The following is an 18,239-nucleotide window of genomic DNA, read 5'->3' as shown; positions in this document are numbered from 1 at the left end:
TGAGAGATGAGTGAAATGGGTGGAAGGAGTCAAAAGATACAAACTTTCAGCTAGAAAATAATTAAGTCATGAGGATGTCGTATATTGAATAATCACTATAGTTAATAATACTGTACTGCATATCTGAAAGTTGTTGAGAGTAAATCATAAAAGTACTCATTATAAGAAAAATAATTTTGTAATATGTATGGTGAAGGATGTTAAATAACTTATGATCACTTCACAATGTATACAAGTATTGTATCATTTATGCTGTATACCTAAAACTAGTATGTCAATTTAAAAACACACAAATAAAATAAAGACAAAGGACTTGAAGGGAAAAAAACACAAAAAACAGAAAAAGCTGCACAAAAAATTTCATAGGCTTTTCCCAATGCAAAAGTGTCTTAGGACATCTATCAAGTGACCACCTCTTGGGAAGGGGATCAGGGGATGGGTGAGAGTGAAAATGGAGAATAAAGGAAGAAAAATGTAAGGGACTTTCACGGATCAGTGGTAATGACTATAATCTGAAGCATTTAAGTAACTCATATTTGTGTACCTGAAATCTAAAAAGAAAAAAAGAAAACAAACAACAAGTTTTCAAACAAATACACACTATTTTTGGGTGAAAATTTAATAGAAAAGTATGAAAATGCCAATCCTCCTAAAATTGAAATGAATTACTATCATTAGTCAAAAATAAAAAGTCACTTATAATGAAAGAATACCAAATAAATATGTTATAACCATTCAACTTTCAAAGAAAAAGATACAAAAAAATTTAAAATATTTATACACAGTTCACAATTAAAAGTCTTTCTCCCCAAATTTAAAAATTAATATATATGCAATCAATTCACAGCTTTCTGCATTTCTTCAACCCGGGGATAACAGTTACCTCCCTCAGATCTGTCGTTTTTACTAAATGAAATTATACAGATAAACTCTTTTTTTCATTGATGTTTAAGAAAACAAAAAAGCCACTGAGACTAAAGAATGAGGCTATTAAAAATTAGCATAAAAAGCCATCTTTAAGTGAGGTCTCAGATTTCCCAAATCACCACAAAATTTATGACAGAATACCTACACAGAAGCATTAGGAAAACATAACTAAAACCTACTATCTTAAAATCAAGTGTTAATTCTGAATATTCTATTTATCTTTCTGACACTGTGTCAAAGAAGGTACAAAAAAAAAGTACTTTAAACTACATTAGGTTTACAGTAATGAACAATTACAAATCTGTATGTAAGAGTACTACTTTCTACTATAATGCTTAACTAAAAAAGTTAGCAGGTTAATTACTATGCACCTACCAATTTTGTTTCTCTTCTAATTGTGATGGGTAGAATTCATATCCTTGAAAAAATTGATATACATCTGATTCCCATATCTCTCATTAAGTCCCATAAAAATCGGATTTTAATATAAATCAAACAATTTTTCAACATTTGGCACAGACAGAAAAAGGATTCAACTTAGTGAAGTATAACAAAATATAGGTACTTACCGCACCTGCTGTACCTAAAAAAAAAAGGGGGAATATTTATAATGTAATAAATCATGCTTTCCTTGAGTTAACAGTTTAAAAATATTTAATGTTATTTCTTCTACGTCATCCCGTCACACTAAATATCCTAAAACTGTCCCATATAACCCATGTACTTGTTCTTTCCCAAAAAATAAACATCTACAGTGCAAGGTATTTTCAGAATTAAGTGGCACATTGAACTTGCAATCTGCAAACTTGAAGCTGGTTTGACAAGTGTTCATACATTTGCCTTTTGTTTCTCTTCTTGCTATTATAAGAGTCCTCTTTCTCTGCTATGCTATTGAAGTACCAGAAAAATACCTCAAACCTCTCTGACCCTATGCTTTAGATTTCTGGCAACTTCAACTATCTCGGTTCCACTGAGAGCAATTAAAAAGAAGTCACTATGGACACATCAATGGTAGAGTCAAGGTATTTAAGTAATATTCCAGGATTATTTAAGGTAATAGTAATCAGCTCTAGATATCTAAATAGGCTAAAATATTATACAAGGTATTTCAGAACATCATTTCAGCTTAAATAACGATATTCGTGAAACATCTTAAAAACTTCAATTATGTCCCCTATAAACCTGCAGGAAAGCACATAGTGCATTTAAACATGTTCTGACTCCCGTCTAAAGCAAAAAGTGTTTTGACATAATCAGAGGATAAAGTTTACCACATGAAATACTAATTTATGTGGAACAATATTTATTCATGGATAAATGAAGAATTATTATTACATACTATAGTCACACAAGTCAAAACAAACACTTATTGGTAATTGGCTGAAGAAAAAAATTATCACAGGACCTATGAACTGCAATGACTAAAAGGACCAAGCAGGCAAAAAAGAATACATGCTCCACATCTAAAGTATGGAAGTGCTACCTGATTCTAAGACATCTGCTGATAAATATATGGACTCACCAGAGTTTTTCATACAAATATTCTCTGAGTATCTACTATGTTGACAAGGACCATTGTAAACAGTAAATATTCAGATCATCCAATTTTTTAAGAGAAATCCAACCTTTGGCTAAAAAGATATGTTCAAACTTTGTAAAGTCAATAGACTTTAAATGTTGGCAACTAATTACAAAATTTAAAAACATTGTGTAGGCCAAAATGTATTTGTAGACCAAATTTGGTCCCAGAGCTCTTGATCTAAAATTATAGTTTCTTATAGATTTAATTATGAATGCTATCCTTATTTCCCACTGCTTTAAAAAAAAAAAAAAAAAATCAGGAACTGATTATAAACCCCAAGAGATACTACTTTCATTCCTCATTAGAATATGGTAGCTACTGTTCAAAGGAAGTTTAAAACATACCACCAAAAATGGTATACATACCTGCTGTTATATCCATATTATTTACTCCTGGCTGTAAGAAGAAAAATAAAATTAGTAATATTTGCCTTGTTTAAACTATATTTTACATAAGTTCCTCATAAAGAACAATTAGTTCCCTCTGTATAATTCTCAAGCCACTGACTCAAGGATTTTTTTTTAAGTTTTAGTGGCTTCAGTACCCTAAGCTTGTTATAAATTATAAAAAATCAGGAGACTGGGGCTACTGAAGCACTTTAATCTAAGTGTTCTATTTATATGATCATCAATATATACAGATCCACAACTCTTTACCCACAATTCTCAAAGCCAAAAAGCTCTGAAAACCAAGTTTTTTCAAGTTTGGCACCAAAACTCATTATAGTAGCAAAACCTGCCCTGAATGAGATGAACTCTATTTAGTCTTTATCCCACGTCAGACAGAATATCCATTAAGTTTGCTATAGAAATATTGTGCTAGAAATTATAGGGCACTGGCCAAAACCCCACAGGAAATTTTTACATAATATATATGTAATATATTACTTTATAATATTAAAAAAAAAGATGTGAAATATATCTGGTCCTAGGGGTTTGGGATAAGACACAGCAAACTTAGCACTCCAGTGGAGTATACCACATCTCTTCATTACAACCACTAGACTTATCACATAATAAAGAAGATATTCAAATTTCAATATCATAATGATTTATATATTGCTATACTACCCAATGTTCATAGATTTTCTAAGTAATGTGCCACAGCTGAAGTTTTAAGAAGTAATGAATTTCAGATGCAACCTTATTTCTAAATCTAGAATCTAGTATATCAATTTTCAATTGGCACTCAGTAAAGCAAATGTCTACTCTTTAATAGATTATGTTAGCAGACCAATAAAATATTTCTAGCTGACAAATTACAGTTTTCAGTAATCCAGTCTTGTTTAATGTAGAATTAATTTAATAAATAAGGATCTCCATATACTACAATATAAATATAAGGGAAAAACATAAATGCTTATTCAAGAAACTAAAAATAAACGTCCACTGTAATTCCAATCTTACAGTACTCCAGAGGCACTTAAAAAGCTAACACGAATGCCTATCAAATACATATATATTATTTCACATATAAAAGTAATCAAAACATCACAGGAAATAGTTTTCACAAGATTACCGGTAAGGCAGGCTGCATGGAAGCCTGAGACATATGAGACATCATCATTCCAGGCATTACTGAAGACATCATTCCAGGCATCTAGAACAAAAGTAAAAATAAATGGTTACTACGTAAGACCAAAGCACTTAATATGACTTGAAGGATCTACCTGGTTATTAAAGCTAGTATGTACAACTTAAGATTAAAAGCCAGTGAGCACTATATTATATAGACAGTATGCTTAGAAAGTGCTTGTTGAATGAATGAAGTACTTTATCAATGATCTATTTTAATACTTATGTGATAATTACTATGCATAGTTAAAATTATTTTAATGAATTTAAAAAGTTCAGACAATTATGTTATTTGTAATCTAAATTTAAGAACATAATTTTCCTTTAAATTTTAGCTCAACACTCATTTCTCCTTTTTGAAGCAAGACAAATTTTTTTTTTCAGTATTTCTCCTTTGGTTTTTAATATCTAAATTAAATAATTTTATAGCAATCTGGTCCTTTATTTTAGATCAAAGGTGTTTAAAATTCACTGATTTTTAAAAAACACACATAAGAAACAACCTTGTCGAACACAAATCATCTATGCTCTCACTGGTAAAGAAAAATTTAATAAAGTCTATACATAAATATCTGAAGAAAATTAGTCTGGGAGTTGAATCGAGTGTACCAATGATCTCCATCCAAATCCATGAATTAATCTTCCCTACTAAGCATGAATAAAGATCATGAAAATTAACAAATTTCCAAAGGATTCTGACACTATGCTCATGTATATTAGCATAATCCCACGTTGTAATTTTGATTTTACTTTGAGCAAATCTAAAGAAACATGGAAGGTGATAAAGATTATATACAACAATCATAGGTACTTAAATAAAATAGATAACCAATTATTCAACAATTTCAAATTAAATGAATAATCTGAGAAATAGGAATAACCAAAAAGAAATAAGCATATTGGTCAAAAGGAACATAAAAAGCCACTAAAGGTAGACTAGACCACTCACACACTGAGTTTTATTACTTGTGAAAGTCAAGTCATGAAGCAAAACCAGGCTAAAGTGCAATTAAAATGAAGTTGACATGGTATTAAATGGGTTAAAGGAAACCGTTTTCTGCTTCTCAAAACATTACATAAACTGTTTAAACATCACTAAACAAGAACTTGACAGAAAACATGTAACCAAACTTGAAGTATATGGTCAGTCATTTAAAACACACACAAAAAAAGGTGCAGAATTTGAAAACCTAAATACTGACAAGCCTCCACCACCCACACTAACAAAATAACAGAAATAATCTACACGTTTAGAGAAAAAATTAAAGTGATCAAATGAGACCTAGGCCTGTTTCCTCTCCTCTCCAACCCCTACAGACAGACCCTTACATTAATTTTGCTTTAGGCTAATAGCAAAAGAAAGTAGGTTTGAATTCTTTAAGTACTAAGTAACTGATTATGGGGGAGAAGCATGGTGGGCAACAGAGACAACCTATTAAAAATGGTCTGTTTCTAAAATCAAAAGCTAGTAACACATCCAAAAACAAATTCTAAGCTAAAGTGAAAAACTGAAGTTTGAAAACTTAACAAAAAAACAAGTCAAAGTATATTCTCATAAGAATTAAAGATATTAAGAAAAGTGGGGTAAAATCTACATCATGCAATTGACCACTTCCACATGCTAGCAGTACAAATAAATAAAATTTCAAATTGAAATACTCTGACGTATCACAGGACACACAAATGATCAAATCCCATTTAAAAAACAAAGCACAAAAGTTTAGAGATAACAAAGTTTACAAGACAAGGCCAACGACACAACAAATATGCGAGAATCATTAAAGAACAAAGTTTGCTCTAGCCTGGTGGCTCAGTTGATTGGAGCATCATCCTGTACACCAAAGAGTTTTGGGTTTGATCCCAGGTCCGGGTGTGTAGGGGAGGCAACCGATGTTTTCCCTCTCACACTGATGTTCCTCTCTCCCTTCCTCACTCTAAAAATCAACAGAAACATAAAAAACAACAACAAAAATAAGTGGCAGAATTTTCTCAACTGTTCTTCCCACACTTCCAATAAAATTTGCCTTTAGACTAGAACTCAGGGTATTGGTTAGAGTGTGATTTAATTTCAAATAAAAAGCTAAATTCTCACTCAGTACCTCTGTAAATTCTTAGGAGGGGCAACTATTTAAGCTTGTTCAACCTGACAAATGTTGACAAGATTCTTAAATCAGCTGAACAGTCCAAAATTAAATAGGTCATTAATATAATTTTAAACCCAAACTGTGATGTTATTCACATGAAACCAAAGAAAACATAAATATGCAAAATTCTGTTTCTTATGAAAAGCTATTACAAGAGTTTGACAAATTAACAGCTCTTTCAGAGATTTAAACATCATAGACAAGTCTGTTTCCCAAAGCCTGAAGAATCTACTTTGTGGAAATGTTATAATTTCTGTTTTTCATTAATTCTACAACACACATAATATGGAGATGCATGTCTGACTAAAGCTGAATTCTTTCAGAGGGTCTGTACTGACTTAGACCAGTCAATTTGGAGCACCATAAATCTGAGACCATTAAACTGTTCTAAAGTATTACATTTTTGTTTTTATACCACACTGATAATGGGAATCTAGGCTAAGTTATCAGTGTGGTTCCAATCCTCAAAAGTGATTTTCTTTTCTCTGCCCAATAACCAAAGTTGAGACAGTGAAACTACTTTGCTGTCCCTTTTTGATGTGATGATACGTTTACTTCTTTCTTGTTTCACATGAAGAGAATAGTCCTTTGGTGTCCCAGCTTTATTTGTAGAATATTTTAGAGTTCTCATTTTAGGTTTATTTTTTCTTTCTCTTAGGGCACCATTATAAAGTGGAGTGTATTACAATTGATGACACTGTAAGTTCAATGAAATGGGATATTGGCTCGAAATGGCTAAAGAGAAAAATTCTTAATGTAGTTGCTACAATACCACAACACATTCCATAAGCCAGATCATTCTTATCATAGCTCATACAAGCTTCATGTGAAGCACACTATAAAATCATGACCATGTAGCACTTCACAAATTTCCATTTAAGCTACTTTCCCAACCATAGTAACTGCTATAATTAAGAATTTCTGGTTATGAGGAGACAGAGAGAATGGAAGGATGAAAGACATGTGAAATGTAAGCTAAACTACCTAAAATATTACACAACTGAATTTTATGGACACTTTGGCACCTTTCAAAAAAAAAAAAAATCAGGTATATAATTTGATATACTTTATTCATAAGTGGTCAACCATCTGTGTGTGTGTGTCTATATATGTGTGTGTATATACAATATAAATTGTATGTGTATTTCTATACTTCTAATGATATAAGTTAAATAACTTATCAAGATGCTCTCAGAAGCCATTTAAAACAAAACACACAAAAAACAATGCTCTCAGAAGAATCAGAAGTGTGAAGAAAATAAGAAATCAATAAAAACTAGGGAGCACCACACAATCAACTCAGTCACTCTTAGCATCCCAGTTTGGAAAGTTTCTAATGTTAGATTAAAAAAAAAAAAAAAAAGCACACTTCATTCATCACTCTAGATGTTTTTAAAAGGTACAATTATAAAAGTAATCTTATCACTGCAACAGTAAATTTAGCTGTACAAAAATGTTAGGGATGGGGTGGAGTAGGTCACTGGGGAGAAAAAGAGACATCTGTAATATTTTAAACAAAAATTAAATTAAAAATTAACTAAATTAGCCCAATTTTATGATGATCTGAAAACAAAAGTAAATATCTCCACAGACACTTCAAAAGTTCTTCCCCTCCCCCGTAATTATTTCCTGAAGTTTTCCTGCTGGAAAGAAATCATATGACTAATCTACTTCTTGTCTAAATATTAACTCAAATTTGATTTTTAAAAACCATTCTTGCTATAAACCTGCAGTTGCAAATTGTTTAAAAAGTTTGATTCTCGCATTTTTACTTGGTTCCCTTTAAATGTCCCTAATCATATTCCACAAGATAAGTACACTCTACAGAGGCTATTAAGTGTGCTATTAATATTTTTTTCCTTATTACTGAATGTATTGGGGTGACACTGATTAACAAAAGTATACAGGTTTCAGGTGCACAATTCTACAACACATCATCTGTACACTGTCTCCTGTGTTCACCACTCCAAATCAAGTCTCTTTCCGTCACCATTTATCCCCCCATGCCCTCCTCTACCTCCTCTTCCCCCACCCCCTCGGCAATCACCATTCATGGACATGTTCTCCAAGTCCATGAATTTTTTGCTCAATCCCTCCACCGCCCAACAAGCCCCCCAACCTCCCCTCCCCAGACAACTGTCAGCCTGTTCTCTATGAGTCTGTCTCTATTTTGCTTGTTAGTTCATTTTGTTCATTAGATCCCACATGAGTGAAATCATATGGAACTTGTCTTTCTCTGGGTTATTTCACTTAGCATAAGGCTCTACAGGTACAACTATGCTGTCAAGAAGGGTAAGAGTTCCTTTTTTATGACTGAACAATATTGCATCGTGTAAATGTACTACAGCTTTTTAATCCAGTCATCTACTGATGGACATTTGGGCTGCTTCCAAATCTTGGCTACTGTAAATAACGTTGCAATGAACATGGGGTGCATAAATTTTTTCGAATTAGTGTTTGAGGTTTCTTCAGATAAATTCCCAGAAGTAGAATCACTGGGTCATAAGGCAGTTCCATTTTTAATTTTTTGAGGTAATTCCATACTGCTTTCCACAGTGGCTGCACCAATCTGCATGCCCACCAACAAGTACATGGGGGTTCCCTTTTCTCCACATCCACGACACTTGTTTGTTGATTTACTGATAAGTCATTCTGACAGGTGTGAAGTGGTATCTCATTGTGGTTTTAATGTGCATTTCTGTGATGATTTGTGATGCTGAGCATCTTTTCATGTCCATATGTCCTCCTTGGAGAAGTGTCTATTCCGGTCCTTTGCCCATTTTTTAACTGTATTGCTTGTCTTTTTGGTGTTTAAGCATACTATTTAGAAACAACTTTCTTCTACATCACTTAGTTCATGAACAAATATATGAATAAAAAGATTAATCTTTGAATAACTGCAACACTACATTTTTCAATTCATTCAACTGGAAATAAACAAAAATACCCCGATTTAAAGCATATCCTGTTTTTAAGCTGCTTTCTTTTTTTTTTAATTTATTTGGGGGGGGGGGGAGAAACATCGATTGGGTGTTGCACTTATTTATGCATTTATAGGTTGATTCTTTAGTGTGCCCTGACCTGGGATCAAACCCACAACCTTGGCATATCAGACGACACTCTAACCAACTGACCTACCTGGACAAGGCCTAAAGCATATCCTTAATAACCCAAAGTAAGTGGCTGCATTTTGAAACAATCATTTAACCTTACTTCCCCTTCATCTAGAGTTATATATAAATTCAAGACATTTGTTTTCTGATATAGCATCTAGATAAATACAAGACACATAATATTTGCACAAACTGTTACATCAAATAGAATATTACCACTTAATAAGTCAATTGCCAGTATTCAAAATTATTTAGTTTGCTAAATTTTCTCAACCTGGAGAGTTTAAAATTAGTCAAGTCCAGATGACCCTTGAACAGGTGGGTTAAGGGTGCCAATCCCCTGGGCAGTCAAAAGTCCACGTTTAACTTTTGACTCCCCTGAAAAGTAACTACTAATAGCCTACTACTGATCAAAAGCCTTAACGATAACATGGTCTATTAACAAATATTTTGTGTGCTATATGTATTTTATATGGTATTCTTACAATAAAGCTCTCTTAGAGAAAAGAAAATGTTATTTTAAAAATCATAAGGAAAATACATTTACAGTATTTGCTGAAAAAAATCCTCATCTAAGTGGACTTGCACAGTTCAAATCTGTGTTGCTCAAGGGTCAACTGTATATACTTTCCCTTCAAATTCCAAGGTTAGCTTAATGACAATCTCACAATGCTATACAGGGAGACAACCTAGTAAGCTATTAAGTACACTCTGGAGTCAGACTGCCAGAATTCCTATTCCAGCTTGGCCACTTACCAGCAATGTAATCTTGGGCTAATTTACTTAACCTATCTGGGTCTCAATATCCTCACTTGTAACACAGAGAAAAACTACTCAAGTGATAGGATTGTTGTAGGGATCAAATGGGAACACACACAGAAGGCACTCAGAACAATGCTCAATAAATGTATTTTATTAACACCACACTCCAACTCATACAATGAAAATATCTCTTGTGTTGCCCCTTATCTCATCTATTCCCTATCTGTTTTGATAGGCATTTAGGTTCTATAAAGACATCTAGTAAATATTGTAAAACATCATCTTCAATAGGAATCAACACCTGTAATAACAGGTAATAAATCAATCTTATATTGGACACCAGTTTAGAGCTGGCTCTGAAATGTCACTGTACAATTCACTTAGTTCTCCGGTTCTATAAATTGGACATCTAACCAACCTACTTTTTGGAGTCAGGAGAATCAAATTTAATAGGGTATATGAATCTCTCAAAGTTATTTATGAACATGGTGATATAATTCTAACATTGATTAGGTATCACAATCCCATTCCCTGAAACCTTTAAAAGGAAAAAAAAAAAGCCCTGGCTGGGCAGTTCAGTTGGATAGAGCATCGTCCTGATACGCCAAGACTGCAGGTTTGATCCCTGCCAGGACACATATAAGGAGCAACCAATGATTGCATAAATAAGTTGAACGACAAATGGATGTTTCTCTTTCTCTAAAATCAATTTTAAAATGTTTTAAAAAAGAAAAAAATTGTGAAAAAGGGCAAAGAGCAAATAAATAGTTTAAATTATTCAGTAATACTTAGCCCACAGTCTCTTACTAAACCCCAAACTAACTTCTTCAATGAGGATACAGAAAATATAAAGAGAAAACCACTGGGTATGGATATATGACACAAAAACTTAAAAATAAAGCTGAATGAAAATGAATGGTAATATTTTATTTTTAAAAAGCTCTAAACATCCTGGGGGGACACACACAAATTGTAGTGTCCCAATTAAATCATATAGAATCAAAGACTTTAAAACACTCTAAAAAGTTGTCTAAGCCTTCTTTTAGACATAGTACCAAGGGACACAAGTGTGGAGGGACACAAGACTATTATTACTATATTCTTCCCCAAGTCCTTTAAACTTGACTCACTATATCTAGTTAATTGTTTTGTATTAGTCCACATGAAACTTTACTTTTAGTTTCTTCTTAACTGTAGGCACCTTTAGGACAAAGATCATGTCTCATTTACATATGTATTATTGGTACAGAGGACAGTTACACAGACATAGAAACCCAAACACTTGTAGTAGATAACCTTATAACCAGTCCCTTAATTCTCTATAAGGAAAGAGAAGGTAATTTTCTATTATATGTAACAAATATATGGTAAAAAATACACAATAATCTTGAAATTGCTGAAAAATTATCTTTTAGAGAAGTAACAACTTTCTTGATACCACATGGACAAAGAAACTATACCAAGCCCATGTTTTCAAATAGAAACTTAACACTCATTCATTAATCAAAAGATAATTTTAAAAGTCTTACCCCAAAAAAGAACATCAAGACCTAATAAATAAGATTACATTTGTATTGTAATGAGAAATTTGTTTAAAAAAGTATGACAAAAAAAGCGAACTATATTTTCAGCTCAAAACAGTCCTCACTTGCAGGTATGTTTAACCCTTTAAAGAGACATGGCTAACAGCATCACTCAGATTTGGAGAATATTCAGATTTCCATTTTGAGTGCAGTGCACCAAGAAGTAAAGTTAGAAGCAGATTTTCAAGCCCATCATATAAAACACCACATCTTCAGTAACCACTAACAACAATTAACTTAAAAGAAACATATGATTACTTGACTAGAGAAAGAAAAGTATAAGAATAATCTACATTAAATATCCACATGTGTAGAAGTATTGTGACAGCCAAATCAGCAGTTAGATGAGAAAACAGTTTAGGCAAGCATTTATCTGAGTAATAATGTCTGTAAGTTCCTTGAGTGCACAGTAGCTACATTATTCATCTTTACACTAGCACCACACTTAAATGTCTATTGACTAAAAGACACAGGAAGGTATAGAAAAAGGAAATAAGAATTAAACACTAACAACAACTTCTATGACACAAAAATCTACACATTCCTACTTATAAACCTTCACAACTTAGACCTATTATTTCTCAAAAAACAAAAACATAGTACACATCTATAGGGTATCATACACACCAAATCTTTACTCTCTACTGACATACTACTTCATGAGAACTGTAAGTCATGTCATCAAGATTTCTAACAAACCCAATTAAAAATCAACATTTAAAAAAACACATACAAAACTCCAACAGGTTAACCTATTGACTGTTCTTTTTGCTTTTTGATCCCACTACTTAATGAATACCTATGTCGCATTCTATAAGCTGCTTCATTTATATGTGTATTAATACTGATTTATTTTGACGTTTTCTTTTCCTAATAAAGAGAAGACAAAACGAGTAAGTGGCCCCATTTCAGCATTTCTCACAAAATGCTAATTTCACGCAATGTACTAGGCAAAGCAGAATAAACATAAGGGGGGGGGGGGTAAAAGAGACCAGGGAAGTGAGAAAAAAGATGGTCAAATAAAACCCAGAAATACTGAGCAAAAACAGGTCTTAAAAGGAAAGACATTTCAACATCTTTAAAAAAATACTAGGCCCTATGACTCTTAAAGATGGGGGAGACATACAGTTCATTCTTCTCAACTTTATATGGTCTTCTTAGATCTCCTCAAATACAGCCCATACTTAGAAACACTACTCTAGCTCAAGTTTCTGAATAGATGAGTTCACATTTAAATAAAATGCTACCTAAAGATAATGAAAACAAACTTATCTCCTAGTATTATTAGTAAAAACTATCAAAATTAACTATAAACACAGACCAAGTTATACAAACACATTAAGTCCAGGTAAATCTATTTTTTTTTTTTTTTACAAGTACTTGCCTGGGTAATGTAAATGCACACAGAAAGTTACCTAGATTAAAGAATTATTAGCACATAACCTCAAAATGTTTATTTGGAACTGGCTAATATTCAATTTAACGACACGGATTCTGTAAATAACCAAAAGTAAGGGTAATTCTAAAGCAATAGCAACAAATCAATTTGTCAAATCAGTTAGATAAATTTAAAAAACCCATACTTTAAATTTCTCTGGAAGGCCTATATTCCAAATCATTTTCCCCTAGAGTATGGAAAAATCTGTGGTAAAACTTCTTAAAGAGATGATCATCAATGAAATCATACAGATTAAAAAAAAATTATCTGTAATGTAAAATAAGTGGAGATGAGTATTTGCTTTATTCACCAAAAATTTATTATTTTCACTTTTTCATTTCTGTCAAATGAAAAAGCAACAGCAAAAAGGCAGACACCAAAAACAAGAATAAGTGTAACAATGTAAAGTTACACAGGTAATTACTGAAAACAGTCACTTGTAACATTAACTGACTGTCTTATATTGTAGAAAAGAGTATCTATGTGTTTGTTTCATTCATTCAACAAGTATTTTACTGAGCACCCATGATGTGCAAAGAACTTTGCTCAGCGCCTACAGAATTCTTTAAAAGTACAAAACAGCCCCTGCCCTCTAAGAGCTTACAATCTATTACTTGCTGGGAAGACAAAGCAAATAAACCACAAAACAAAACAAGTCAATAACTAAGTGCCAAAATAAGTGAAACAGAGTTCTTAAACCTAAGATTACACAGGATTTTAATTTGAAGGAGAGGTATATACTGGAAAAAGACTGCTGGGATCTCCTGAGAAAGGATAGATTTGCAATGGTAGAACTTAGGTAAGTAAAGTTTATGGTGGTAATGAGCTGGGGGCAGGAGGGCAAGAAGGTGACAGACAGCATGAGCTCAGTCTGAACTAATACAACATTCAAGATACCATGAAAAAACCAGCCTGGGTTCAAATCAGAAAATGTGAAGACGTGGAGCTCAGAATTGCACTTGGAATTATACCGTCCTTGAAAGTTAAGCTGTGAAACTTAAGATATTGTGCTACAGGCACAGAAAAACACTGGAGGTTCTTGGGCAAGGAGATAACATGCTGAAATCTAAGAGAATTTTTTTTAAGAGAATTTTTTGTGGAGGCAGGCTTGAAGTAAGAAAACCAGCTCAAAAGTTGCTAAGAGTATCCAAAGCATGGCAGCAGGAATAGCAATAAGATCAGTGAAAGCTGGTCTTAATTCAATTAAAGAAAATCAAACTCACTTGTAAAAAGTGTTTATTTACTTATATTTATTGAACAAAAGCAAAAAAAAAAAAAAGTACAAAATAATTAGAATTAAGGAGGCATTACTAAAAGAATTTTTTTAATTATTTTTTTAAATAATCTAAGATGGTTTTTTGTTTGTTTTTAAACATATCTTTATTGATTTCAGAGAGAGGAAAGGAGGGGGAGAGAAAGAGCTAGAAACATCAATGATGAGAGAGTCACTGATCGGCTGCCTAGCCCGCAACCCGGGCATGTGCCCTGACTGGGAATCGAATCCCGATCTCCTGGATCCTAGGTTGACGCTCAACCGCTGAGCCACGCCTGGCTGGGCAAGAATTTTGTTTTTATTTCCCTATCATACAATCTCTTACATATCACCTACTCTTATCAAGTGATCTGAATTGAATTATAGGCTGTTAGAGCTGAAAGGGACCTCAGGTGACTGGCTCCAGAACTCACCCCTGCGGCCAGCTACTTTGGTCAGCAAGGTGTTTAAAATTACTTAAATTAATGTAAGTGCAAACACAACTTATCTTGTGACCAGTCAGCAAGGTGTTATATCTTTTACTCTACTCTTATTAAAAAAAAACAAAACACAAAAATTAAGTATTAAAAAAAGAATCAAAGCCAGCTAGGAGTCTCTTGGGCTTAAATGAAGGCAAAATCATCTGTGATTAAGAAGGAAGGACTAGCCTGCCCAGGCGTGGCTCAGTGGTTGAGCATTATTAGCATCCAGATCATGGTTGGATTCCCAGTCAGGGCACATGCCAGGTTTTGGGCTCAATCCCCATCAGGGGGTGTGCAGGAAGCGGCGAATCAGTGATGACTCTCTTATCATTGATGTTTCTCTCTCTTCCTCTCCCTTCCTCTCTCTGAAATCAATAAAGATATATATTTAAAAAAACACACACAAAAAAAAGCACTTGGGGGGGGGGGGGAGGAAGGACTAGCATGTCCTCTGTGTAGAAATGAAAACAAAGGAATAAGAGGTAAAAACATTACTGACTACAGAATGAAGAGGAAGCAGCAGCCTCACACATAATTATGTCTTAATGCAAATCTCTTCTGAAAATTTGAGTACTGTAATCCAGCAGGAAAATTACTTTATTAATATGGTTTTTTTAACCACTGATAAACCATTAATTCACATATTATTTAAAGTTTATACTACTTCTAAGGTCCCTTCCAATTGTAAGATCCTATAAATCTGTAAAAGTAGAAGCAAAACCTTACTGAAATTAATGTACAGTAAGAAGAGGCAAATTTAACCTATAGGATAATGGAGATAAACTTGAAAGAAATATTACTGAGCTCCATTTGATAATTTTCAAATATTTGTTACTAAAAGATTCAGCCTGAATTCTATAAGGTGCATTCTGGATTATCTCTTGAATAAAAAATAAAATGAACATAATACTTCTTTAATCTAAATAACTTAATGCATTTGAGAAATTATGAACTCTGGCTTCTGCAGATTGTTTTCTGTTCAGTCTGTATATTAGTTCACAGACAAGGTTTAAAATTTCATGTTATGTTCCATAATGTTCCAAAGAGCACAACCGCTTAGAATACTGCCACCAATTTTAGTCTTCAGCTGGTCCCAGAATGAGATTTTAATGTCAACTAGGCAATATACATGAAGGTTCCATGACTGTCAGTATCAAAGTCTAAAGAATTGGTGAACTCATTTTCAAAACACTGTATGGCAGGACCCTACCAACTTTGTGTCACTGCGGTGAACTATGTAAGTATCCTACTTCTCATTATCTTCTGACCACTTACTACTCATTAATACTTCTGAGAGTGGGTCAACAGAAGAAATGATGTAGAAAAAAGGATCAATTTTGCTAACTGTCAACTTTTATTTTTAAGGTAGTTTACAGGGCTTTAAATTAGATTTGCAGATTACTTGGTTATTGAAATTATCCATGCCCTCCCAGTCTGTTATCAAAGCCAAAATAAGAATTAGTTTTACCAAGGTTTGGACCCAGTATTTGTTAGATATTAGGAGAGGAGAAAAAAAGGAATAATCTAATTTTAAGGAAAAACAATAGGGGTTCTCTTGGTACTCTCAGAGCTGAACTCCTAAGACATTCATTATCTTAACAGTAGCCACAGGGAGAGACAGATTTCTAAACATTTAAGTAGTCAAGTACACTTAAAAGTCACATGGCATATACTGGCCTAGGAAAAAAGTAGAAGAAAACCACAAGGTGAAATTCAGAGTATTTGAGTAGATGTGTACCAAGTAGCCAGTAACCTTACTAGGATAATGGTCACTGATATAACTAAAGAGAAAGGGCCATAGAGCAGATTGTGACCAGCTTATTGTCAATGAGATACACAAATGTACTTAAAAAATAAAATAAAATCTGCATTTCACTAGAAATGACTACCTGGTATCTTGGTTTTGGTAGTGCAATAGCACCAATACAGCAAGGGTAAGCAGGTCAATCCCTTGCAAAACTTACCTTGACTGGCCCAATGGAAACAGAAGGCCCCAGAAAAGAGAGAAGCATCTGGCAGTAGCAAATTGTTTTATTTTATCTTTCTGTGGAAAGAAACTAATTTTAAATAAGAACCAGAGCATTTAAAGAATAAATATTTTTTAAAGCTCATTATCTAGTTAGAGCAGCTCTAAGAAAACAAGAAGAGCTCTTTGCTGCTTAGAGATGGAAAGAAACAGAAGAGGAATCAAAGTTGTTTCTCCATCACCTAGGGAGTTTTAGAACTTGTGTTATTCTAAAATAACAGAATAAGTGTTTCTTTTATTTAAAGAACTCCTACAGGCAGAATCTTTGGGTGCCTCTGAATAAAGATTTTTATACAAAATTAAGGGCTATATTCCAAATAAAAAAAGAAAAGTACACTTGACATTAAGTCCTTCTACTCTTAAGGGTAAGTAAAAAGAGACACAGAGCAACCTCCTTTCTCCACTACAACTTCACCAATAACTTAAACCATCAAGGCTTAAAATGCTTATCAAAGTAAACTATTAATTAGCAGTTAATACCTAATTGACTGGCTTTCCAAATTATTTTGTTAGCCTAAATTTTTGACGATTTACTGAGATACTCAAATGGAAAGAAACCAGCCACCAAACTAATTTTAAGAAAAGCATTTAAAGGATAAATATATTTTTAAAGCTCATAATCTAGTTAAGAGCACCTCTACTAAGAAATACTATAGAACCTAAAAAGGGGCACATACAATTATTCACAGTAACTAAACCTGTTACTTTTCTTGAAAGCTTCTCCAGGAACTCAGTTCTATTGAATTCACTGAGTCAGCATTAAAATTTTTTGATCCAAATCACTCCCACAAAATGTCCATTTACAAATTTATGCTGGAGATGGAAGGGACAGCTCAAAAGCAGGAGTGCAGAAGCAATAAGCAGTAAAAGAAAACAACAAAGAAATAAGTGAAAAATGAATTACCTATTTGGCACTGTCCTATTAAGAATCAAATTGGAGTAGAAACTACCCACCTCCATGCCCTCCCCCCCCCCCCACACACAGAGGAAGCTATTTCAGAAATAAAAGTCATTCTAAGCCCAAGACCTAAACAATTGCAACTTTCAGATTCTATGCCTTTACACAGTCGCCACAACATAAGTTATGTTGATTTACTACAGAACATTAACTTCAATTGATATACTTGTGGGAAAAAGTCATTAGACTAAAAAGCCTACATTTCCAGTGTTACTTTTTAATTTTTTTTTTTAAAAAAACCTTGTTTTGTTGCAGTGAAAGTAGTTGTTTTATACAGGTTTCATTCTATTCAAAATGGTTAGTGTTATGATTCAACATTTCACATATTTGAAAACATTACTTTGGCATAAACTAATCCTTAAATAGCTACAAGTATTGACCCAGCTTTTGAAATCTTG

General features: G+C 33.2%; 1 protein-coding gene across 6 annotated transcripts in view; it reads right to left on the bottom strand.

Annotated features, from left to right (window-relative positions):
- PRPF40A (pre-mRNA processing factor 40 homolog A) overlaps positions 1-18,239 on the bottom strand; it is a 56,413-nt gene that overhangs the window by 36,509 nt on the left and 1,665 nt on the right. For all 6 annotated transcript variants that reach the window (XM_081142880.1, XM_081142881.1, XM_081142882.1 and 3 more), the window contains exons 3-5: positions 4,028-4,108; positions 2,875-2,905; positions 1,497-1,510 (exon numbers count right to left, since the gene is read on the bottom strand). In XM_081142880.1, the coding sequence (XP_080999006.1) occupies positions 1,497-1,510; positions 2,875-2,905; positions 4,028-4,108 (126 nt within the window). The remainder of the gene's footprint in view (positions 1-1,496; positions 1,511-2,874; positions 2,906-4,027; positions 4,109-18,239) is intronic.

Source organism: Miniopterus schreibersii (genome assembly GCF_964146895.1).
Source record: "Miniopterus schreibersii genome assembly, chromosome: 7".
NCBI classification, from domain to species: domain Eukaryota; kingdom Metazoa; phylum Chordata; class Mammalia; order Chiroptera; family Miniopteridae; genus Miniopterus; species Miniopterus schreibersii.
Note: the sequence above shows the minus strand (reverse complement) of the source record. Positions and strands in the feature narration are given on the sequence as shown.